Source organism: Misgurnus anguillicaudatus, chromosome 2 (genome assembly GCF_027580225.2).
Source record: "Misgurnus anguillicaudatus chromosome 2, ASM2758022v2, whole genome shotgun sequence".
Classification (NCBI taxonomy): Eukaryota; Metazoa; Chordata; class Actinopteri; order Cypriniformes; family Cobitidae; genus Misgurnus; species Misgurnus anguillicaudatus.
The window spans coordinates 39,037,294-39,063,615 of NC_073338.2; the positions used below are offsets into that span (position 1 = coordinate 39,037,294).

Below are 26,322 nucleotides of genomic sequence, written 5' to 3' on the forward strand. Positions count from 1 at the left end.
ATTTAAACGATAACCATAGCATACAACCTGGAAGGTTGAATAGGTTAAATTAACCGAACAAGCCAACTAGAGTGAACTCTAGCGGCTGTAGACGGTAATGTTGTCTCTTGCCTCATAAATGTCAAAATTAATTCAAACTGACTTACAAGGCACACCTGACTATAAGACGCAGCACCAGCCAAGTTACGAAAAAAGACACGGCTTATAGACCGCAAAATACGGTACACAAAAGCTGCATTTTTATTTTTTGATGAACTATGCTTTAAAGCAGATCAAAGTTACTATTTTTGTTAAGAAAAGAAACAATAACAAGCACATTAAAGCCGACGTTTAATTGTTGTACACAGGTCATACCTGGATGGAGCCACTCCTACCAAGTTGGGCCCTAGTCCCCTAAAGAGTGAGCGAGGACCTTCTTTCTCCAGTATTAACCTGAGAGAGAGAGAAAGAAAGAGAGAGAGAGAGACAGAGAGAGAGAACATGACATGACATGTAAAACTTATGCGTAAGTGATTACAGGATGCAAGTAACAACCATGGAAATGATATAGTATAAGCGACAACACTAAATTATTGAGGTAATAATGTGACATGCTGTTGCTATGACTTTCTACGTTTGCTGCTCTGTCTTCAGTAAGCTATTCAGGAAGAATTGTAAATAGCTGTACCTAGCTGCACCTTGTGATAGACATTGACAATGTTTACATGGAAAGCAGTAATCTAATTATTGACCTTATTCTGAACAAGACATGATTCAAATGACAGTTTACATGAGTTGCTCTAAGAAAAGTCCTTTCATGTTCCCATTTTACATGGTATAGAACATAAACTGATTAATGGCAAACCTCATTACGTCACCATGCTGCGCCATCTGATGTTCCCTCCAGAATTCAACGTATCAACATACAGTTCGTCTTCGTTGTGGTAACATGGTTTTTAATTTTTAATTTTACAAAAGCTTCAAGTTTAGTTATTTATTTGTCATACTATATGTGTCTTTTTTTAAATTGCAACATTAAGCAGTATTTATAATTTAATTAATTGTTTACATTTTATTTGTTAAATCCATTAAATCAGCATCATAGTAATATGACATTAAAATACAATATCACATAATATTACACAATATATATGATTAAAACTGGTGGTATTGTCGAACATGTGCCCTACCTGTTGCAACACTTCCTACTCTGACTAAAATGCTATTTTGTAAGGGAAGACACAGAAAATCTAAATACATCCCCAACAAAAATATTTATTAGTGTAAAACATTTTAAAGATAAATGAAGACAAATTATAAATATTGTGGTAATTGCTCACAAAAGCGGTATATACCGCTTACTGATGCCTCATCTACATTGACTTGCATTCAAAGAAAACGGCCTCTGGTCTCCTTCCCTGCATACTGCAGCATTACATGTTTTTATGCTAACATTGCAGGCTTGCTTAAAGCAGCTTTGGCTTGACCCTTTTGTTTGTCGTCAAGCAGTTGACAACACTGCCGGGTGTGTTTGTGTCCTGTTGCAAAATGAGGCAAAAAATCCTACATAATGTTAATAGTGTGATAAAGGTGCATGTCTACTATGCACTTAGACTAAAATAGTAATACTCCACGTTTTAATTAGATTTTTGTTTACTTCGATTATGACTTTAGTTGCATTTTGGTAACACAACATTCTGAGTAAAGTCTAATTAATATTGAAATTATTGTTGTCCATGTAAATGTGCTTATTGTCTGTACTAAATTGAGAGGACAACCTGGTGGATGTTTGAGATGCGCCAATATATCTGCCAATAATCTGTCTACAAGCAAATTTTCACAATAAAAACATCCGATAGTCATGGCCGATATATACTGTCAATCAAAAGAGAATGGGAAAATGCAATGATTTTAAGCTCTGTGTTCAGAAAATGTAAATAAACAGTTTAATGTTCAATATTGGAAAATTATTTGAATGAATAACATTCAGAAAATGTTATCTTCAAAATTAAGTTAATGCAAATTAATAAAACAACCAAACTGGTACCGACATCGGCAGAAATCAATCTGACTAATCGGTTATCTGTGGAAATTTTTTATAACAGTGCATCTCTAGTTTTTAAACATGGTAAAAGTATAGACGGTTTCAGCTAGGGATGTCCCGATCAGGTTTTTTTGCCCTCGAGTCCGAGTCATTTGATTTTGAGTATCTGCCGATACCGAGTCCAGATCTGATACTTCTATAATACATAAAAAAAGAATAAAGAAGAGCGAAAAAAACAGAACCAGGATGTTCCTTATGTCATGCCGCATGCATTGCTGTTTCTGTATGGAGTCAAAAGAGTCTAACTCTGTGCCAGCGCATAACTACAAATAATGAGAATATATATAGTATATGTACAGGAGTTAAATTGGGATTTGTTTTGTGGGGAGGCTTTGTTGGGAGGGAGGGTTCGAGGGGTAACATGTTTAATCCTGATGACAGCAAAGCCACTGGTGTGTTTCAACGACATTTTGGACCTCTGATAGGAAGTTTCAGTTTTAAAGCTGTGCCACATGTTGACCCAAACTTTAAAACCTGAACTTTAAATTATGCAAATCTATGAGTCTGACACCCTATATGCATTTGTTGCACATGTCATTATGCACAATTGATCAAACTTTGAAGGAAGTTATAAGAATCAACCTCCTTGACTTATTCTAGGCATAAGATAGGCTACCCAAAAAGACTTAATTAACAAGAAAAACAACATACTGATTCAGCAATATATCTTATAAATTAGCCATAGAGACTCCCTAAGCTGGTCAGCAGTTAGTTATTAAATACCTATAGTTAGGTCGTTATTAATTTGTATAATCAAAATACATTATTTTATTAAACTATACAATCAGTTGTATCCAGTTATCTAGTTAACATATTGTAATGAGATGAGTGACATGGCTATACATACTTTAATACTTTGTTTCTAGACTTCTATTAAGTTTTTTCGACATGGGCACCATTCTTACCTCTCTCTCTATCTCTCATCTCTACAGTATCCTGCGCGAATGCGCGTTCTTGAGGTTCTGAGTGAGACGCGGAGCTGCGTATGGTGACAAAAACGATCAACGCGTTGTTTAAATGAGCGGTAAAAACCCGGTTTTGTCGTGGGTTTCTTGCACGCATGAGTGTGAAGCCTATAAAAACACGTCAATAGGCTTCTTCCACTTCATGCGGCGCTGCAACAATCGACAGCCGGGTGACGTCAAACTACCGCGAGAGTGATCCGCGAAATCATACGGAGGAGTTTGATTTTAAATCGCTCTCGCGGAACTTTGACGTCATCCGGCTGCCGGTTCTTGTGGCGCTGCATGAAGTCGAACAAGCCTATTCTCTACTCATCAGTTCACACGCACCAGCGCAGCGCGTACACTGGCGCAGAGCACAGCGAGACCTTAATGGATTTTAAACCCTGCATATGTATCCGAGTCCTGATCGGGAGGTAACGTCTGAAACCACGTGATCGGGACCGATTTCCGATCATGTGATCGGATCAGGACATCCCTAGTTTCAGCAGTAACAACAAACAAACGGCTTTCGTGGAACACACAAATTCCTGTAAACTGTGCAAAGAATCAATAACAAAGTCCTTTTAGAGTAGTGATAACAGGCAAAATAAACAACAATTAGATTACCTTAGTTGAAATCATAGCTAAAGCGTATTAAAAACTACACTGAGCTAACGTTACTGTGTAAAACGTGTAATACTAAATAATGAGTGCGTTTACATGCACAGTCTTACGCAGATTATGCCTAATAAACTGATAACGTGTGGGGTCATGTAAACGTGTAAAACAGTTTCGCTTTATCGGGGAAAGGCCATAAACGGCGTAAGCAAAAACCGATCGGCACAGGTAGTTTTTTGCTCATTACGCCGATTTCGTGTGGCATGTAAACACCTTAACAGGCTTTCTCACGGTTTTGTCCATGTGCGCATGTCTCCGCGTATGAAAGATAAACAGCACACGTGGAAGTAAGCGCAAAGTAACGCATAAAAGTCTCCGCTCGACTAAAGCAGTTGGCAGAGAAACTAAGAAAATAGAAGCTCATGTTACATTTACAGGTTCTGCAGACCCGAGAAGAGATACAACAGTACAGCTTAAGACGGACATGCCGTCGGCTTTTTGACTGACTATTATGTACTATAGGTGGTGACGTCACTGCCTGCGAGAAAACTGACCATTCTCCAAGTCCCATGTAAACGCAGTTGTCTGCATAGCCAGTTAATTAATTTGCATGTAAATGCATGAAAACAGTTTTCTATAATAAGCAGATTTTTGATAGTTATCCGCTTATTCTGTGCATGTAAACGTACTCAATGTATATAATCTTATATAACTATATAATATTATATAATCTTAACTACAGATCGAATTCCAAACTTTCCTTCAAATAGCAGTGATCCATGATCGCCGTCTTTCCTCTTCTTTAGGAAACTAAAAAATTAGTTATTTTCGACGAGGTATTTGTTCCAAAGGTCAGTTTAGCAACTAGTCAGACCATTAAACAAACAGAAACCGGAAGCAAAGTTCCACTCAGACATGCAATTGCGTCACTGCACGTGCGTCTGATGAAACCGTTTATAGAGAAGAGCTCTAAGAGCCCTGTCAAATTAGCCTAAAAATGTAATAAGTGAAAATGCGAATGTGTTAAACTTTATGAATGTCAGGCATTTCTATTCTGTGCTGGTTTCTGCTTAGGTAGTTTCTGTGTAGGCATAGTCACTGCTCTATACTCTGTGTACTTGGATACATTACTGAGCAAACTACAGAGACAACAGTCTAAAAGTGTTATTTGGAGTCTTGGACCAATAAAATAAAGATGCTTCATTACTTTCCAACTCAAAACGATAAAAGGGATTGTGATACTTCACAAATAAAATCCAGAGAAATCTAACATTGCACAAAAAACAAGATACAAATCTCCAGAATGATATTCATATATATTACAAAAAAGCACCTCAGGGCATTTCTTGTGATTTTCAATGTTTTTTCTATTTTCTAATTAGAAATGGACTCAAAAGCTATCTTAAAATAACTTAATAAAAAAAGACAGCATCTGTAGCTTATTTTCTGCTAACCTACTTTCAACCTCTTTCTTCAGTTTCTTTCGTTCTACTCGAGTAATACAATAGCCTAGAACATCAACATTTTTAAAAATTGATTCCAGCACTGGAGAAAACAGCAAGACTTCACCCGTAGACTGTCTATCAGTCTACTCTTTTAGCCACGTTAATGTGCATGCCCCCTAATGGTTAAATCACCAAGCAAATATTTAATTGCTAATGACAGTTATGCAAGTGTTCACTGCAGGCTGACAACTAATTCGTTATAAGAGCAGCAGATGCATTTAAGCTCCGTCTTTCTCTTGTTTGTTCTGATACTCTTGCAAAGTCACTAAGGTCACTGCATATGGTATTAGTTTGTAGTTAGCACAGAAAAAGACTGAACAAAGTGCAGCTTTTTTTAGAAGCTCAAAACCTATATTACTGTTTATTAACAAGATCCTTTATCAAAATTGTTAATACTACACCATGTTTTTTTTTTATAGCACAATGCTGGTTTAAATGTCTTAAAGCATGTCAACTTGTATGATTTGGTTTGTAATACTTACTTAAGACAGTGCAGAGGCCCCGGTGGGGCCACACGGGCCACGCTTGCCCCATTCACAGTGCTGAGTTGCACTTCAGATATATACAGCGTCACAGAAGAAGACTGCAACCTCGTCTTCACCACCTCAAGTGGACATGTCAATATAGCACCCACAGTGCCCCCACAGCTGTCCACAGAGAGAGAAAACATTTGTTATTCAATTTTATGTAGCATCATTTGCATTGAAAAAGTAATAATAATTTTAAGCAACTGTGACTTGTTAAGTAGATTCAAAATGTTTAATTGATTATTTAAAAAGTCAAAATCCAATTTATTTTCATAAAATGCACATAAAGTACTATTCAGACGGGATTAGTTTTACATAACGAGGTGGGGTAAAGCCATTTTTATCAGAGGAAGTCAAAATCACTTCTCACTTCGCAACATATATCAATGATCATCATTATTGAATAGGGCTGGGTATTGTTAGGAATTTCACAATTCGATTCAATTTCGATTCTTGCGGCTTCGATTCGATTCAATTCAATATTGATTTGCTTGCTTCGATATCGATTCAATAATAAGTAAATACACAAGCAATTAAGTACCTGAGTATATTTTTAAATAATGTGTGTAGTATTACTAATGTTTCATCACGTTGATGGTGAAGGCTTGAAAGAAGTGCTGCTGTTTGCCATCTTTGATCTTTCTGTTTTGATAAAGCACGTCTTGTACAACGCTGAACGCTCTCACTAGAGTGTTGCCCACAGCGGCGCCACTTGCCGGGGGGGCTGAATCGATTCATAGGATTTGATGAATCGATATTGAATTGAGAAACAAATAATTGCAATGCATTGATGAATCGATATTTTTACCCAGCCCTATTATTGAATGGCTGAGGCGCTACTTTTCTAATAGAAGGATGAAATCTTGATAATATAAGCATCTTTGCTGAAAGTAAGCCGCAGCTGAGGTGACAACGGAAAAAGTGCCCTTCGTGTGCTTCTTGTATATAATTGCAACAAGCGGTGTATCAATGACTCGGAAAGCGAGGTGAACAACAAAAATCGGCATTGGCACAAAAAAATCCATATCGGTCAATCCTTAAAGCCTTTACTGCAGTGGCATATAGCCAATGACATAAAAGTGTGCGTAAAAACGGCAGCTTCCTCACGAGAATTAAGATTTTTTTTTGTCTAAATAACATGCTAATGGGATTGTAAAATGAGTCAATGTAGTTAGTGTTTTGATAAAAATCATTAATTTAATATAACTCCGCCTCATAACGGGCACTCCGCACAGTCAGATGAAAGTCCGTGCGTCCATGACAAAATCAAAGTTTCATTATCATCAAGTGTTATTTTTCTAGTTTCATCAGCCTTAGCCGATGATCGATACAGGCTACCGATTTTCTTGAGCCGATCTTTTGCTCACTCAATTTACATCATAAAAATGACACAATGATGCCAAAAGTCTCAATTTAAAAAAGTAACATTTATTGAACTTTAAAAAACTATATATAACAAATAGTAAAAAGAGGTGAGGGTGCTATGGAACCATGAACTGCACTCTCCACAATGACGAGGAACTATCAGCAAAGGATATTGATTTCTAGCACTTTACTACTAAAAATATATATAGAGATGAGAAATAAAAACCGCTTTGCCCAGCTATGATCAGCTGTTAGGCCGAGCTTTCGATGTTGTCATGGAAAGGTTGGTTGTTTTTAGTCACATGACCTGCAATCGCTTGCAGCTTCCAGCACTCTGTCTGTAAATAATGCCAGAAAAAAAACGGCGAACACAGCAGCCACGTATTGGCTGATGCTGCGAAACATAAAACTCGCAAAAATCGGCCCAATATATTGGCCGGCCGATGTATCAGTCTATCACTAAAAGGCTTATTGCACTTTTACTGTTAACGATTATTTAATTGATTGATTGTTAATTAAACGATCATCGAATATGGGAAATTGCATAAATTGACATCCCTAATATTGATTTGATGTTACTTAATCTTTATGTTCTTTATGTCAGTCGATCCATAACATTTATATTTTCAACATCACAGTATTTTGCCTATAGCTGACATCAACAAAGGTTTGATTATTGAGCTTGTGCATGTCGGCCAAGTTCATCATGTATACGCCATTGTGCCTATATGGGTGTAAGTCACAGAGGTGGGCCCAAACTGTAAACCAAGTCAGGATATTAGGACCTTTAGCAAAACCAGAATGTTCAGTTAGTGTGTAAATAACCTACATTTCTCATGTTACCTCTTTCTAGCCACTTTCCTCAGCCACCAAATGTCACAAAGTCTCAGCTTCAACTTTAATTCTGCTAATCTGAAGCTTTCCTGAGATTCCAGAGTGCTGCTCTGCACTTTTTAACAGCACATGTTATTACTATGTATGTTGACACAATTATTACTAAGGAGAAACACTAAATGTTAATAACTTGCTAAACTAAGCAATGGACTGTTAAATGATCCCTCTGTTCTAAACACATAGACCTTCAGAGAGACTGTACTGTGCTGCCTTTCAAAAGGACGCCCCACATACAGGGAGCAGCAGTGAACTTTGGCCCAGATTTGGAGTCCTCTGGTTTGTTTCTGCTAAGGTTTACATATTGGCTCTCTCACTCACTCACTGGTTGGCCAATAAACAGAATGATCACAAGGAAAAACCCAGCAGCCCATCCCATGAAAACCTTTTACAAAATGCACCACTGGATTTTAAGTACTTCACAGTCAAAAAAATTACATTCAAACATCTACTAAAAAAAGAGTTTTGATTGTGAAAGAAAAGAGAAGTACTCTGGGGAAAAAGAGAAATGCAAAACCAAATAGACAAATGCTAATGCTGAAGTCCCCTGGTAAATGATTAGTTCAGTTTTTGTAGTGAAAGGGATATATTGAGTTTGAGGTTTAAATAGCAGTGATCAAAAGACACCTAAATTCCCAAAAGCATAGTGATATACAACTTGTCTAAAGTCATCAGCCCTATTCAAATGGGATCTGGGTGAAATTTACGTCCTCACGAAAGATTCTTGTCATCTGACCAAAATCTCCTAGTGAGTGCAGAACCTGTGCTGTCCCAGGACAAAATGTGCCTATTTACCTTTCTGTTGTTAACCACATATTTAAAGGTCCCATTTTTCCAGATCCCATTTATCAAAGTGAAAACACTGCTGACCGCTTAGCTGTCAATCTGCCGACCCTCGCAAAGTTTCACATTAAATGATAATATATTTGTCCAATCATGGCCCTGAGCTTATTTCTGTCAATGTTCTGCACGAAGATCTTTAAAGGTTTCTACTTACTTCGCGATGTGCGGTGCGGCCGGTAGCAGTCTTTATGTCAAACGGGCGAGTATGAAATAAATTGATGCTGACGGATAATGGGTAGTGTTATTTTAATCGCGTGGATACAGGTTATCAAACAAGACTGTTCATGACTCAAAAATGAAAATTCTGTCATCATTAACTTTTCCTCATTGTGTTACAAACCTGTTCTTTGTTCTGATGAACACGAGCCAAGATATTTTGAGGAATGTTTGTGACCAAGCCCCATTCACTTTCATAGTAGGAAAAAACAATACTTAGTGCATGGGGCTCATGAATGGTTTGGTTACAAACATCCCTCAAAATATCTTCAGTCATGTTCAACAGAACAAAGACATTTATACAGGTTTGTAACAACATGAGCGTCAGTAAATTATGACAGAATTTTCATTTTTGGGTGAACTATAAATGTGATGTGGTCTAAAATTTCAGTGCACTTAACTTTTGTGCTTGTGCACCTAAAAAAAAAAGTTAAGCGCACCAGTGCAACAAGTTAGTGTAGAGCCCTGTAGAGCATAAATAATTCCTGCAAAATTATAAAGCTCAAAGTTCAACGCCAAGCGATATATTTTCTTTAACAGAATTCACTTTTCAAAGCCTACAGCGAACGGCCGGTTTGGACTACAGTCCTTTATAAAACCGTTTTGACTAAACTCCGCCCACAGGAATATGTCAGTCGCCAGGTAAGCTCAAACGGCTCTGGCTAAGCTAAGCTGCTGTCGAATCACAACACACTAAACAAACTACACAATCAGAACTCATTACGTTTTTTTTTTTCTGAAAGAGGGACTTCATAGAACAAGGAAGATATCAGCTCGTTTTTTAGGACAGTTAAAACAGCGTTATAGAGGTAAGTACATTTTGTGAAAAACACTGCATTTTTACACACAAAACATAAACACATGCTATATTGCGACCCGTAAACACAATCAAGGCTTCGAAAACACCGAAAAAAAAGGGACCTTTAAGTGTTTTTCTCATACTTTTTATGACAGGTTCTTTTGTACACACACCCCTGGTGACAGTCACCGCACTCCGCTGTTACCCTTAAGCCCTTTTTAAACAGATTACCGAAAACATGTCTGGGATAAATCTGGTATAGTTTTGGGTTATTCACACAGCCAATGATTTTTTCAGTCCAGTTTGCCGACATTTCTTCAGTTGTGAATGTTTAAATCCGTGTCAAAGAGCTGAACCTTAACTGCTGGTTGCGCTGACACACGCTTCCTCACTACGACACGCCCCTTTTTTGTCAGACCCAGGTCAACATGACTTGTAAACAGTAAAGCTAAAGGTTTTTAAAGTGTGCAACTGTTATATATGAAGAAGAAAATTCTGCAGAATAATAATCTGCATCACACTATCATTGACATTTATAAGAACATCCTTTCCGGTTACAAGCCAATGTACACAGCTCATGTCACGGTTCCTGTAGCTCAATTGTTAGAGCATTGCATTAGCAGCAGAAAAGGTCATATGTTCAACACCAAAGAACCACAAATACTGATACAATGTATATCCTAAAATGTATATCCTAAGTTGCTTTGAATAAAAGCATCTGCCAAATTGCATAAATGTAAATCTAACAATTATTCAGGCATGCAAAACAACAGGTATGATCAAACTTATCTTATCCTCACTACTTTAAACTCCCTATTTGGACTCAAATGACCCCTATGAGATAACACACAGATTATGCTCTTATTAAAGGCATTATGTTAGACCTTTAATCATCCGGTAGCGTCAACAAATGACCTTGAGATATATAATCTTGCTAAACAACAGTGATGTCTTTCTGTTTCCCTATCAAAGGACTAAAAGGCTCTAATTTCATGACTGGAAGGAGAAACATTTAAAATGTTTACAAGAAAAACTGTAGCTTATTAAGACCTTCTGGGGTGCAAGATAGCAGCCAGGAACATTGAGGAATTAGAATGGGCTCAAAAATAGCTGTAGTATAATACCAGTGTGATCACTGTCAAACATCCAGACACCATTACTGACGGGAGTAAAGCTGACAGTTGGAACCACAGGCCTTTTTTGCTACAGGAAACCGTGTTGCTTCATGTTTACATTGAACGTGTAGCATCTACTCGTTTCTTTGGAGGCAAAATGCGGTGAGTGAAAAACATCAAAGCAACAAACACTTCCTGAAAATTGAAATGCCTGAGACCTTCCAGAGGCTTCTGTGACACATCACAGATCAATCGCATAGCCTTGCAAAAACAGCCAACCATATCTATGATCATCTGTATTACTTACATAAAAAAACACATTAACTAAATTATTCACAGAAACGCTGCACGAGCGTGTTTCGTCATGCATTTTGTAACGGTCGAATGGATCACATGCGACAATCGTGTTTTATATTAAAATATTAAATTAACTACTATCAACACGGTGCTGTGTTTCAAATAAATATGTGTCAGATTGACAGATGCGTGCATGCTTGCTAATATTCGTCTACGGTTCGCTACTCAGCCTCCAGCAAACAAATGAACCAGGGTGTCTCTCTGATTCATCCTTCAGCATTCTCCGCACCCACACCCTGGCCTGCAGTGCAAGCAAGAGCCGTACAGCTCCGCCGGACCCGCTACACCTCCCCTTTGTCGACCAGTGTAAATGATGCGTATGTGAATAATAAAAAAGAAAGCACAATGTCAGCCCGATATCTTGCGGGCGAGATGTTTCGCGAGATGCGGCTAGCTCAGTCAGCTAACGGATCTCGATGTGCGCAGACGCCTTCTTTCGCCTCTCACCGCTGCGCTTTCGCTCTATCAGGACTTTTTCTGTCAAACAGCAACGAAATCTGTTGGATACCGAGGTTGTGGTTGCAGAAGAGGTAGATTTGGTGAAGGTAAATCCGTGCAGAGCCAGTGGCTGCGGTTCCGTTGTATCTTCAAGCTGCGGTCGAGATGAGAAGCGTAATGAGAAGGACAGCCGATCGCTATTTACGAGCCAATCAGAAACCGCAAAACAGAGGACGCGATTGGTCGACTGGCTGCGTTACGAAATTGTCCCCGCCCCATCATGCCTCTTTCACATGATCACGCAATTGATAAATCGTAGCCTAAATGTTGATTTATCTTTATTAAAGATTGGGTCATGTTTGCAAAAGTGTCTGATAAACCTGCAATGGCCTAGAAACGAACAGCACTACAGTTTAGCGAATGAGGACAGGCCATTTTCTGGGCGGGCTGTATGTGCTATAAATATTTATTTTTCCCATGGTGTATTTTGATAGGCGCTTTTGGTATTTTTTATGCACTTTGGAGTTTATCAACTTGCACGTGCACTTGGTTTCCCCCACGTAGATGAATAGGTTTTTTATCAAGTTTAGAAAAGACTAAAGGCATGTAGGGACATGCCCCCTTCGACCTTAAGATAATGCAAGTACATTTGATTTTTGACCCCCATGTGCAGAAGGTTGCAGGTTTTATCTTTTTGATACAACAATGTCTTTTATGCATCTATTATTCATCTTGTAGCTTTAAGAATGACAAATTTTTTATTTGGGTATTAATGGTATAGATCAGTGTTTCTCAAACTTTTTCAGCCCAAGGACCACTTTATCTTCCAATTTTTTTTCTGAGGACCACTTAACAGAATCCCACTCTAACACACCCCCAAAAAAACAACAAAATAGGAAGGATAACTAAGCTAAATTTAAGTTTAATATGCAACTGTTTCAAGTAAAAAACTAATTTTTTAAACACAAAATGCAATGCTATGTTCAGAAATTATTATATTAATTTTATTTCATTTGAATGTGAAATGAGTTACAGCTTAATATGAACAACAAACTGCACATATGAAAAAAACTGCAATTAAACATTGTATAACAGCCTAGGTCCCACCTAATGTAATCCCAAAGAGCCATTAGTTTAAAACTGAGGTGGTGGATATATGAAGTCTATGGTTGTAACTATGGTAACAATAAAATGCTGAAAAGAATTTCCCCTTAATGTCCAAAATCACTGAAATTACAGGGATTTTACACATGAAACAAAAAGTAGTACATAACAAAACTAATAGATCTGTGTATTTTAGCTGCTTTCAGTTGACGCTTGATCGTTCTTTTGACTCCTCTTTGGTTTAGCCACCGATCCATTTTTACGTTATTAAAACAGAATGGCAAGAACTGATATCACAGTTTTGCAAGTGCATTAAAAATCTATTTTAAATAAGTGACGATTGTATAAACACTTGCCTAGTTTAGGTCATCTTTTGGCGGACCACTGGACCACACTTTGAGAATTACTGGTATAGATAATTGTCCTGAAAGGAACTGCATCAGCTGACCAGGGCTCCAGCATCTTTCCATGAGAGAATCTGAGTTCCTACATAATTAGGTAAATAATATGCATACGGCTCTTGCTTTAAATTCTAGGATTACCATTTAACACGTTTGGGTCATGTGCATGGAAAATTCAATTGCTCTTGTCATGCCAACCTAATACAACAAGGAGAAGGTTTATGCAGTACAGCTATCTATTGAGAGACTAATTTGCTTAAATGGTTACCTAACAATCACATCTTTCCAATAAAGCTAGAACTATAAGAATGCTATAGTTGCATAATGTGCAAGAACAGTCTTTTGGATTTAGATGTTGCAGTGCTGATTATACAGCCATAAATCTGGTGTAATTTTAGTAAGATTTAAACCGATAACTTGATATATTTATCCCTCTGTGAAAATCCACCTGAGGTCATGCTTTTGTGACATACTGTTTTCTACATAAGAATCATCATGTAGAGAATCTACTGTGAAAATATAACCATTATATCTTTACTAGTGATTGAAATCAATGAATATAATCACATTTCGATTTTTTTAATCTTATCATTAGATTATAAAACTATCTTGGATTTCATAGACTAAGGTCAGATTTATTTGTATTTAGCAGGACAGTGGCTGATCAGATAATGACAAACCTTAAATTCAGGTTGCATGCATCTTCTACTACAACCGATATTTCGAAATTAACGTTTACACCACGACTAATATGTATACATTTTTATTTTATTTTAAAATTTTTTTATTTTAAACATTTTCGATTGCATTTTTGCAAAGGAGCTTTACATAAAATATATTCTGCTAATTTATATTCATGGAAAAATAAATTGAAGTGCTTTCCACAAAAAATACATTCACAGTTCTATAGGAGGCTTAGTTTAACATAATGTTACTTATCAAGAGTAATACCGTACCTCACAGCACATCTAATACAAGTCAATGGAGTTGGACAAAAACTATGATAAAACTTGTTGGAATGCGTCTTTTGCAGCGATTTTTGTGTGGACATATCAGTCGAAATTTCAGTCAAAACTGATCTATTTCATCATAAACGATCTGAAAACAGGGCTTTAAGTGTAAAATACTGAACTTGTCCTTTAAATGCAATGAGTTGATCCCTGCACTAAATGGCAGTGCCGTGGTTGGATAGTTCAGATTAAGGGGCGGCATTATCCCCTTCTGACATCACCAGGGGAGCCAAATTTCAATGACCTATTTTTTTTCACATGCTTGCACTGGACAGAATTGTTTACCAAAACTAAGTTACTTTTTCACATTTTCTAGGTTGATAGAAGCCCTCGCCATCTTCTGTGACATACAGTAGCAATGATTTTTAACTAGTGTTGTAGCAAAAGGATCCACAAATAATTGTACAGTATGCCATTTTCTGCTCATCTATTGCCAGAACAGTCTGTGCAGTTCATTTTCATACGATGCTATTGTCATAGGCACAGTAAATCTGTTATGAAATTTAAATGTTAACATCTTTAATTTACTTCCTTTAATGGCTATAAAGTGAATCATCATTTTATTCAGTTTAATATTAAACCAGGCAAGCAGCATTTAAAAAAGCAAATAAATGGACACCAGCACATTGTTTACCATAGATAAGATTTCTAAAATTAGTTTCATCTTTAAGGTCAAAACCACAAAAACTAAACTGGCCATGATCATTTTTGCTTTATATTTAATACTGCGTTTTGTAGCATAACGTTTCTTGTTATTATTATACATTTTTAATTTTAAAAACTTTATTTTAAACGTACATTTGTTTATAAAACAAACATGACAAAGTTTCATATAGATTTTTCGTGCATGTTATAACATTTATAAAAAAATTGTATTGTTCAGTATCTGACTCTGTCACCAACGGTACTCTCAAAAATTCTTGCCCTATTTTAATGATCTAATTGCAGGGTCTAAAGCGCACAGCCTAAACGGGCGTGTCCAAACCCACTTTTGCTAATTTAACGACGGAAAAAAAAATTGTGCACCAAGCACACTGTCTAAAGGGGTTGTTTCTATTCTCGTAATGAGTAATGGGTGTGTGTATTGGGCATAACGTGCAATAAACCAATGAGAGTCTCAGTTCCCATCTCGTTTAAAAGCCAGATGCACTCACGCCATGCCGATTCCCTATTTAGAAGGCGGAATTTGTAAACTGAAAAACTAAGTAGAGAAAAAAGACCTTAAGATTGATGTTAAAAAAGCATATTTGTATTGAAATTGGTTTTTTTTGTATTAAAATCTTTAAAAGTCGTTTTCTTTCAGTCATGGAAGTAAAATTAGCAGGCTTTTAATTGCTATATATGTATGGATAGCCTTCATGATTAGTGTAATCTCAAAGAATAATTTACAAATATGCAAGAAAAGGTTTGTAGTCTAAAATTACTTTATTTGTAAAAAACAGGAGATAAAGAATTTACAAACGTTTGCAGAACCGAAACGCTTCAGCACTTGGACAGCGTCGTGAGGGTTTTGAAAAGCATTAGGCCTACTTATCCATCTCACCATATCCAGAAGTACAAAGTCATCATATACAATTAATCTGTGGGGTAGCATTAAAAAAAAAAAATTCAAAATAAATCCAATATTTCCTTTTGTTTAGAGCAAAACATTCAATTACTTACCAGGGTGAAGCAGCTCTTTACGCCTTCTAACATCTTGTAATTGGTCCTCATTTATGTCCAAGAGACTCAATATTTATCTTTGACTTTTAATTTTAATCCTTTAATTTTTGATATTTAAAATTTGTGGTGTCCATGTGTGTAAGCAAAGTGCGTTGTCATCTCGTTTATGAGGGTTTAGTTGGTCAATGGTGTAGTCTATTTTAGTTGCCTCAGAAATAGCAACACGCCAACAATGCACCTGAACACACCTTGTTTTCAGACCAGCACACCCATGAGCGCACAAATGGGCACAAATGCATTTGCTATTCAAACAACCTGGACATTAAAATGATAACTGTGCCATGCTGGAACCAACAAAAACAAAATTTGCACTGCATTGTGCCAGGTGTATGATACGGCACTTTATCTTCTTAAAAGCTTATTTTCTGGGATGTATGGTTCCAAAAAGAACCTTCAACATCCATACCTGTTGCACAAAAGGTTATTGGTAGTCAGGGGCGTCATGCACCAATTTTTTTTAAGGGGGCACAGTGTCAACAGCTCACAGAAATTTGTGCATACACAGACATCAAACGAAATATTATAGAGCTTTCAGTCTTTTCCATGGCACTTACATTTCTAACAATCTGAAAACCCCTGCTTTCATGCAAAAACCTCCAAAATAAGAGTGATGACTAACTTTAATATCAAATACTATTCAATCGGAATAATGACACATTTGCATCATATTTACATCTGAAACGGCATGTTTTATTTAAGTCTTAATGGCTTGTTTAATTGTGTCATTAATGCATTTTGCACATCAACTACATTATCATATAAAATGAATAAAAGAATAAAAGTAATGTAACATGATCAAAACACTATCAAAATGGCGAAAATCTCCGAAAAGTGACAAGGATGCAGCACAGAATGTATAATATTGTGCATATTAAACAGATTAAAAGTCAAATAACAGATTAATGGACGATTATTTGATTTTGAGATTGGATGCAAAATCCATTGGCTCAAAAAAACCAAGGGGGCACGTTGGTAGTGGAAAACGTTTGTACAGATGTAAAAAAAGTAAGAAAAAAACTTTGGCTTTGGCTTTAAATGTTCTTTAAGAACCTAAATGGTTCTTCTGTGGTATTGGTGTGAAGAACCCTTTGTTTTTAAAATGTTATATGTTTATCTATTTCTATCAGCAATCCTACTTGCCCAATAGAAGCATATTTTTATTCAGAAGTGTCAGAATTTTTAGGCCTACATGCCTTCTTTATCAGGTAAGGAAATGCTTAACCAGATTAGAATAAGCTGCAAAATGAATTGACTGAGGTATCAGATGACTTAGGAGAGTGAGCAGTGAGATATGCACATGCACATTCTCAGGTCATTAGACAATTAGCTTGTACATTAACTTACCTCTGTGTTGGAGGTCAAATACTGAAATTGTCAGCGGTGTGTGTGGAAGTAAACTGGAGATTTAATGAAACGATTATGATGGATCCTACCTTAGATCCACACATACACAATGTTTTTATTATTGTGTTTTTTTCTTATCAAGCACTCTTCAAAAGTTTATTTATTTTATAATCATTAGTTATCCATGTAATTATGTATTTGATTATTTAATATTATTTTATCATTATCAAATTCATTATTATCATTTTTATCATTACATTGTTTTTCATTTATCCATTCATTTATTCATTATGTTTATTCATTTATTCATTCATTATTATATTTCTATATTTTATTCATTCATTCATTATATTTCTATGTTTCATGTGTCTTATTGATTTCATTGTTGTCTTATAGTGGTCTCACATTTGTGAAGTTTCATGAGCTGTCCTGTCTGTGTGTAAATTGTTTATGGAAGCTCAAGGTTTGTGGGACGTTGCTATTAAGCAGTTTTGGTATAACAGTGCATGTTGAATTCATGCTTGTTAGACGAGGTTTAAACATTGAGACATATGCAACTGAAGCTGCCCATCAATAAAACACTGTTCTATTTTAACATTAAAACCTTCGTCTCATGTCCTGCTTGTTCTCTCCTCTAGCAACGATTGATCAACCTCTTAACTGACTGAAACCTGCTAAACAAGTAAATTTATATATTTTCTGACATGATCTGGTGTTCAGGGCTGAATCGTTTTTTTATTTTGTCTGGTGTGGAGACCTGATCTAACAATTAGGACTATAAACTTTAATAAAAATTCAAAGAACAGGCAGACAGTCGTGGAATAACACAATTATATGACAAAATATGACTAAGAACGGACGACCACTGGCTTAAATGGGAAGGAGATGATGATGATAATGGCTGACAGGGTGAGGATGACTGGAGAAATGATACAGGTTAAAGGGAGTCCTGAAAGTCCAGATAGAGGCAAATGGTGAATACAAGGAAAACAGAACGGGACTGGGTTGTGGCTAAGGGATACAGCAACGACTGAAATCTCAAGAAATATCTATGCATGAGGGCTTTTTTATCCTACCGCCAAACCTTACCCTAAACCCAACATTTCATGTGGTTAAGGCCATAGCTGTATCCCATAGCCAAAACTGACAGAAAGGGAGCGTGGCAGATACATAAAAAACAATATCCTAATAAAATTTATGTTCACAAACATTTACATTATCTATAATTGAATTTCCATGAATCATTTATAACAAATTAATGACAAATAATTTAAATGGTTAATCTTTACAATATCACAGATCATAATTTAGTGCTTTCACAATGTCACATTGACTCTCAACTTTATCTGACCAGACCAAAATACAAACAGCAGACAGCTGTAACATTAGCGTAATACACATCCCGTGGTTCCCACACACATAATGAGAGTCTGGTGCAAATCATTGTCTAACAGAGAGCACGTTTAAGCTCATATGACTCTTAAGAGTCCTAAATGAAGCCCTTTATGCTTCAACTACATGTCTGTCATTCTGAGACTCACATTACAGACAGCGACATTAAAATTGCACTGTAAAAAATCGGCAGGATTTTTGTCAAATCAACATTTTATGTTACTTTAACTTACAAAAATAAGTTAAACAATTTCAACTTGATTTTATAAGTTACGTCAACTTTTTTAAGCCAAAACATAAAATTGTTGAATTGACTTGCAAAACCAAGTTATTTTAACTTCATGCTTGTTTCAGAATTCAGAAGTTTTTGGTAGATTCCTTTATGATATCCTATACTTATGTAAGGAATAATTGACGATGGGCCATTGAATTATAAGAAAGTAATGCACACCGCAGGTGTGCATTATTTTCAAATAATTCAAAGGAACGGAGTCAATTATTCCTCTTATACCACGATTACCACAAACATTGCTCTGGTGCCTATTTTTAAGACATTTGAAAAGATAGGTGTGCGGTTTACTGAAAAATAATCAACACCCATAGAACATTTCTCAGCCAATCAGAATGCAGCATTCAACAGACCCGTGGTATAAATCTTTAATATTTAATATGTATTTAATTAAGCAATATCGCTCGAGTAGGAGTGCCTGCGGCCTCGTGCCTCTGGCCTAATCACAGCCGTGATGATATAGAGCTATATCACACGACTCCGAGAGCGATATTGCTTTTATACAACAGTTCGACGGCACACGTTTGAAAAACGAAAACTAGAAAACAACAACGGAGTTATTTTAAAAGCCTCTTTGTTTGAGAACTACTTCTTCCGCCACGGATTTGAGGGCGGCCAGAATGACAGGTAAAACTTTCGGCTGCTTTGAAGCTCATAACAACTCAATGGACAGAAAAGCCGTTACTTTATATTACCGTTTCTTGGTCACAAAGTGTAGTTTTAAGATTAGTTCAGTCGAGAATGTATATGTATTATATTTAAATCCGCAGTCGATTAGTAAAGATAGCGCCTGTTTGAACATTTGCTTAGTGAGATTCGGTACGAATGAGAACCAAAGCATGAGCGGACATCAGTGTTCACTCGCCCTGCTGACCACCGCCCTCTCTGGGCTACATTTCTGACAGAGATACCCTGGCTCTCATGTTGGCCTTGTTTGTTTATGATCGTCAAAATGAGATCAAATCAGCAGTATTTGGTGTCATGATCAAACTATTACTTGTTTTTTAATTCATATTTAGTGTCTTTTGTGTTGTTATTGTTTTGGCGCGAGGTAAAAGTTAACAAAACTACTTGTATAACGTTACTATTGCTTTCTCATTTATTCTTAACGTGATACGAGCACTCGATTATTAAACTTTGTTCTTGTCAGTACTATATAAAACTGTTTTTTATAAGTGTCAGAGATATGTTTTTGCATGCTGCTTATAAATATACCAGTGGCGATATCTCATAACATGTTTTAATAGTCAGGTCACGATAAAGTAAATGATCAATGTCCACCTTTAAAAGCTGCGGTGCTTACCTGCTGTTTCACGGTGTTTTCGCGTTCTGATAAAAAACGAGTGTTTATATTCCTCTTTCCAAGTGTTAATCGTCCACACGATGTGACAAGACATTTCTCCCATTAACTGTAACGTAACATCCAAGAGCGCTGATCTTTGACTAATAACTTCCGATTGGGGATTCAGACTGATTTATGAGCTAGTAAACTAATGAGACACACGGAGAGTGATTCAAACAGCGCGTCTGTGTTTTTCCATTCAGAGATGAGCCTGCTTAGGACCTCCATTCACTAGGTGGCGGAATAATACGAAAGGTGAAGCGGTTACAGTGCTGTTATCATCACAATATCGTATGGCTCTTAGCCAATCAGATTCGAGAACCAGAAAGAACTGTTGTATAATATTTAATATTGCATTTTCCTGTAAAAACACATTCCCTGTATATAGGCTATATGTATAACAACAAAGCATGTTGTATTTATGTTACAGAGGTTTTAGTGGAGTATAAATATTTTCTAGTGTCACGTTTTTTGGTTTGTTTGTTTGTTTGGCTGTTTTAGACTTTGACATGATGATAACCCTAATAACAGGACAGAACACCAAGTAAAGCACAGGTCTGAGTCAAAGCAAGTTCAAATATGTGCAGTACACCAACGTGTATGTTAGTCTTCCAAAGTTTCCAAAATTTTCTGGTCTCTGGTTAAAGGTTAGACAAAGTCTAAATGTTGAAAAAGGAAATAAGCAGGACTGAAGTCTGATGGAGAGTGATCATAATTCAATACAGGTCAGTCTGTACAGTTTTAAGATAAGGCCAGATAACATTCCCCCAGAGGAATCAAAACACTATAAGGCAAGAACTAGTGTGTTGTGCAAATATTTATTTCAACTTTTATGGATCTTGACTTTAGTTATTAATTTGTAATTATGTCCAAGTTACGTCATCTTTTTAGGATTTGGCACCATTTACATGTAACTAATGAACTTGCTTGATGTAATATAGGGCAAAAAAAAATCATTTACCAAATTAAGTAGCCAATGCAACATATATTTATTTGCACAGTCCCTACTGTAAAGAAATAAAGTTGAATAATGCTGATATAATAAGGACATCAAATGATTTTGTTTAAAAGGTTTTTATTTAAAAATGTGTACATGATATATGACTTTAGAGGACAAATAAAAACTGCCTCCAGACTTGGCCCGTTCATTAAGTCTCAGTGATAAAGAACTTGTTTGAGGTGGTTTCAGTTTAAGTCAAATTTATTTATAAGCACTCTTCAAAAGCTCCATGTTGTTTATATGGAGAAAAAACCTCTCCCCAGTTCTCCTCTGACATGTTACAGCTGCAATCCGTAGATTTTGTGTTTAAAAGGGAAAGCTAATGATTCAAGTCTGAATTTGTGGCAAATGTCAAGCAAATGCTTTTTTTTAGAGACCACAGAAATAAAATGAGTTAGTTTTATAATGGGTTAAAATGGTCAAGTCCGGTTTTGTGCCAAATGATAAGCAGCTGAGGAATGTTTAAATCAAGGATGTAGATAAAGACACACTGGCGCTGATTAGCTAGCCTAACTAAAACTGCCTGTTACAGGACATTAAATACTGTATTGTACACTGTAACGGAGCAAGTTTACATAGAAAACAGTATATTAGATCGAACTGGAGCTGGGTGAGCTGAATAAGACGTTCAGGTGTCACAGGTTGTGAGGCGTTGGCATACAAACTGGAGCTGGTGTAATCTAGTTACATTAGGAAGGTAAAGCAGATAATTATTTGCATTAAAGGTGCAGTGTGTACATTTTAGAGGCATCTAGTGTTGATGTTGTGAATTGCAACCAACGGCTCAGTCTACTGCTCACCCCTCGCTTTTGAAACACATAGAGAAGCTACGGTAGCAGTCACCAGAAAAACATGTCATCGTCGGATACAACTTAGTAAAAAAAATTGTCCGTTAAGGGCTTCTGTAGAAACATGGTGGAACAAAATGGCGACTTCCATGTAAGGGGACCCTCGTGTATGTAGATAGAAACGTCTCATTCTAAGGTAATAAACACATAGCGGTTCATTATGAAAGGTCTTTATACACCCCTGAAAATTTAGTTTTGTATATTATTTTGCATTTCTGTCAAGAGATCCTTCTAAAAATTACACACTGCACCTTTAAATGTGTCTGATCTCTTCTTACTATAAGTATTGTACAGTATTAATGTAATGCAAGGTTACAGGATGAAATAATGTGAATGATGGGCTGAAAGGTGTTTTTAAATATCTAGATTTAAAGGTGCAGTGTGTAATTTTTAGTAGAATCTCTTTACAGAAATGCAAAATAATATACAAAACTATATGATCAGGGGTGTATAAAGATCTTTCGTTATAAACCGTTATGTTTTTATTACCTTAGAACAGTGCTTCTCAAATAGTGGGGCGGGACCCCCAGGGGGGGCTCGAAGCGACACCAGGGGGGGCGCGAGAGACCCCGGGGAAAATACTTTTTCAGGAAGTGATTTTTTTTGCACCGTCACTTAAAGACATTACACCCCAAACACGCTGATAAGCCGCTTGAGTTTTTTATTATTGTTTATTGATTATATTTAATTTAATTTTTCAGTATCAAATGACAAAAAAATATACTGTAAATAAGGATTGATTTTTTTATTTCAAGCCAATTGATGCATTTTAAGTCTTTACTGTTACAGACTAAAAAACAATGTTAATAAAGTTATTCTTTGTTGTAAGTTGATTGATATTTCTTTAATGTTAATAAGGATACAATGTTTTGCAGATGTGTAATTTTATAGACAAATTATACTATTTACAGTCGCGGCAGAGAGTTGAGGGGGCGCAAAATGTTTACTTCTTCCTAGGGGGGGGCGTGACAGAAAATAATTGAGAAGCACTGCCTTAGAATGAGCTGTTTTTATCTACATACACGGAGGGTCCCCTTACATGGAAGTTGCCATTTTGTGCCGCCATGTTTCTACAGAAGCCCTTAATGGACAAACTTTTTTTACTAAGCTTTCTCCGACGATGACAAGTTTGTCCCGTGGCTCTCTATGGTTTTCAAAAGTGAGGGGTGAGCAGTGGACTATGCCGTTGGTTGCAATGCGCAACCTCACCACTAGATGCCACAAAAATTTACACACTGCACCTTTAAACTGGGATTTCAATATTTTTGGTAAATATAGGACCCTGCCCTGTGGGCTACCCTTTTACCCACATCACAGGGCAGGACTACTTCTAATCCATCGTATTTGTTAGCAATTCATTTATTTTCTGTAAAAAGAAAAATAACCTTTACGTCTGATTTTTGGTTATTTGTGTGAAAAGCTCAGCTCGTCATTGTCACTCTCACGTGACTGTCCAATCACAGTGGAGGAGGGGCGGGACAAATATCACAACAACCAACCGGCGCATCGTTCAACGACTGATAAACAAAACAGAAGTATCATAGCAACCAACAACAACAACAAAAGTATCATAGCAACCAAAACGGTCAGTTGACAAAAAGCTGGCAGCCGGCGTCAACCTGGCGTTTGCAGCATCGTCTAAAAGCTTTGGGGTGCACACCCCCTTAAGAAACTATAAGCAAACCTAATGGCAAGCACCTTGGAGCGAGTAATTTAAGATAGACTATTGCAGAAAAAATAGTTTTGGGATGTTTAAAAACAAGGTAATATTTCAAGGTACATAACTAGGGCCCTGCTTTTAATCGCATTTGTTAGTGTTTCGTTTCCGAAATTATTTTCGTATTTACGTATGTTTCAGGTCGAATTACACGACACGTAATATTTCTAATTTATAAAAAAAAAACATGTCAATTAAATAATCATATTTGCGACAGTTTTTCTATGTTCTAGTAAATCGCATTATTGTTTTAGATTTGAGTCATCATCTTAACATCAGCTTTTAACATGTTGCCTACACAATCTCCGATCGCATAAAAGTAAAAAACAAATAAGATACAACTACCTCATTTAAAACACACATATAACGTCTGACACAAGTGTCTATACTAAGTTTACCTCACTGTTTCCTTTCCTACCTGTCCTGCATTGTTTCTCGTCAGGGTGTATTTGAGCTTTACCGTGCGTTCTCACCCTTACCATAAAGTAACTGGACGATCTTGAATTTGATGTCAGAAATGCTAAATTCCATGATGTCATATAATAGAACGCATCTGGGTCACGTGGGTGTGTGAGCCTCATACAGTTTGACTTTAGAGATTACACTATTATGAGGGAATAATTGTGACACGGTCACAATGACATCATGTTGTCTACACACAGCAGTGTAATCTTTAAACGAGTGTGCAAAAACTCATCAAGAGCGTGTATTATTCTTATTGATAGAAAATTGCATGTCTAAAGCCTAATAAAGAGCATTTGACCATGGATGTCAACAAACCTGACAAGCAAAAGCTATGAGATATCTGATGTTTAACAAACAATTATTACATGTGGATTTCAAAACCGCGGTTAATTTTGTATCACTGAAAACGTGCCTTTTGGTGCAGCATGTAGGCCTCCAGAATCACAATATTGTAAAATGCACATTATTTTGTGCAGCAACAGTTTGTATAATAAAGTAAAAAAAAATCTGAATTTCCTTACATGTCTAGTGACAGTGATTTTTATCTCCACAAATTAAGTGTAAAGGTAAGCTTAATACTTAGTAATTCTGCCATCTAGTGGCAAAAAATGTTCAGAGGACATTTTTAAAGGGGATATTTCACAATAAATTTTTAAGATGACAAATAAATATTTGGTGTCCCCTGAGTAGGTTTGTGAAGTTTTAGCTCAAAATATCATATAGATGATTTATCTATAAATTGGCATTTTGTAGATGTGAACAAAAATGTGCCGTTTTGGGTGTGTCCTTTTCAGTGGCGGCTGGTGACTGCTTTTCCGAGGGGCGCGAATTCAAAATATGTGTTTGGAGTGACATGTGTGCTGCTCGTGTTTCCAAAATATGTTTTTGTTGTGTCATGTGAACCATGTGTACCACGTGTCTTGTCAAAATAAGTGCCTGCTGCACACGCGTTGAAAAAGTTTACGATAAAAAAGACGCTCACGTTCACAAAATACTCGCAAATACTCATCAAATGAGCTTATCTCTGCACTAAATGGCAGTGTTGTGGTTAGATAGTACAGATTAAGGGGTTATTGTATTCTTGCCTTCTGAGTTCTGACATCACAAGGGGAGCCAAATTTTAATGACCTATTTTTTCACATGCTTGCAGAGAATGATTTACCAAAACTAAGTTTCTGGGTTGGTGTTTTTCACATTTTCTAGGTTGATAGAACTTAGCATTGCAGACCCAATTATAGCACTTAAACATGAAAAAATATCATTTTTATGATATGTCCCCTTTAAAGCAATTTTTTAAAAGTTTGGTTTAAAAAAAATAATAATATACAGTAATGTAGCACCTGCATAAAGAGATGTGTGTCCAGCCAACTGGGTTGTAATTTAACCCAAAATGCTGGGTTGTTTTAACCCATTGTTCGTTCAAATATAAACATTTTCTGGGTTAATTCCAGACCATCTGCTGAGCTTGTCCCTTTTTGACCCAACGCTGGGTTGAAAATAACCCAGGATTTTTTTAAGTGTAAACATTGTAATATAATTCTATAATTTGTAATAAAATCTGGGTTTGTGCTGGGACCTCCAATAACATTGATAGGCTCATTACATTTGTTAACAATGTAACACTATTTACTTAACAAGAAATAAGCTACCACACACCAATAAAATTAAAAGCATTTAAATGAACCCTGAGGTTATAGGATGCTTGTTAGGATATTTAAAAATTATTAGGCTACTTTTGTTGAGCCACTAGTGAAAATAGATATTATATAAATATTTAAATGTCAATATGAGTAAACATTATTTTCTGAGTTATGTCTGTGAAATTATAATACTAAATTATATATAGATTCCATTTTAAAATACTTCAGTATTAACTGACAGGTAGAGGTTCTGCATGGGGGTGGATACAATTATACTGGGTACATTCTCTTTGAGTCTGGGGAAGTGAACGCAAGCCCAGTCAAAGAGATGGTTAGCAAATCTCATC

At 36.4% G+C, this 26,322-nt stretch overlaps 1 protein-coding gene across 1 annotated transcript in view; it reads right to left on the reverse strand.

Annotated features, from left to right (window-relative positions):
- Positions 1 to 11,891, reverse strand: part of slc25a36a (solute carrier family 25 member 36a) — a 30,563-nt gene extending 18,672 nt beyond the window's left edge. The window contains exons 1-3 of the mRNA XM_073855095.1: positions 11,430 to 11,891; positions 5,633 to 5,794; positions 355 to 432 (exon numbers count right to left, since the gene is read on the reverse strand). Coding sequence (XP_073711196.1) covers positions 355 to 432; positions 5,633 to 5,794; positions 11,430 to 11,473 — 284 coding nt within the window. The 5' untranslated portion in view covers positions 11,474 to 11,891. The remainder of the gene's footprint in view (positions 1 to 354; positions 433 to 5,632; positions 5,795 to 11,429) is intronic.
- Positions 11,892 to 26,322: the final 14,431 nt, after the last annotated feature.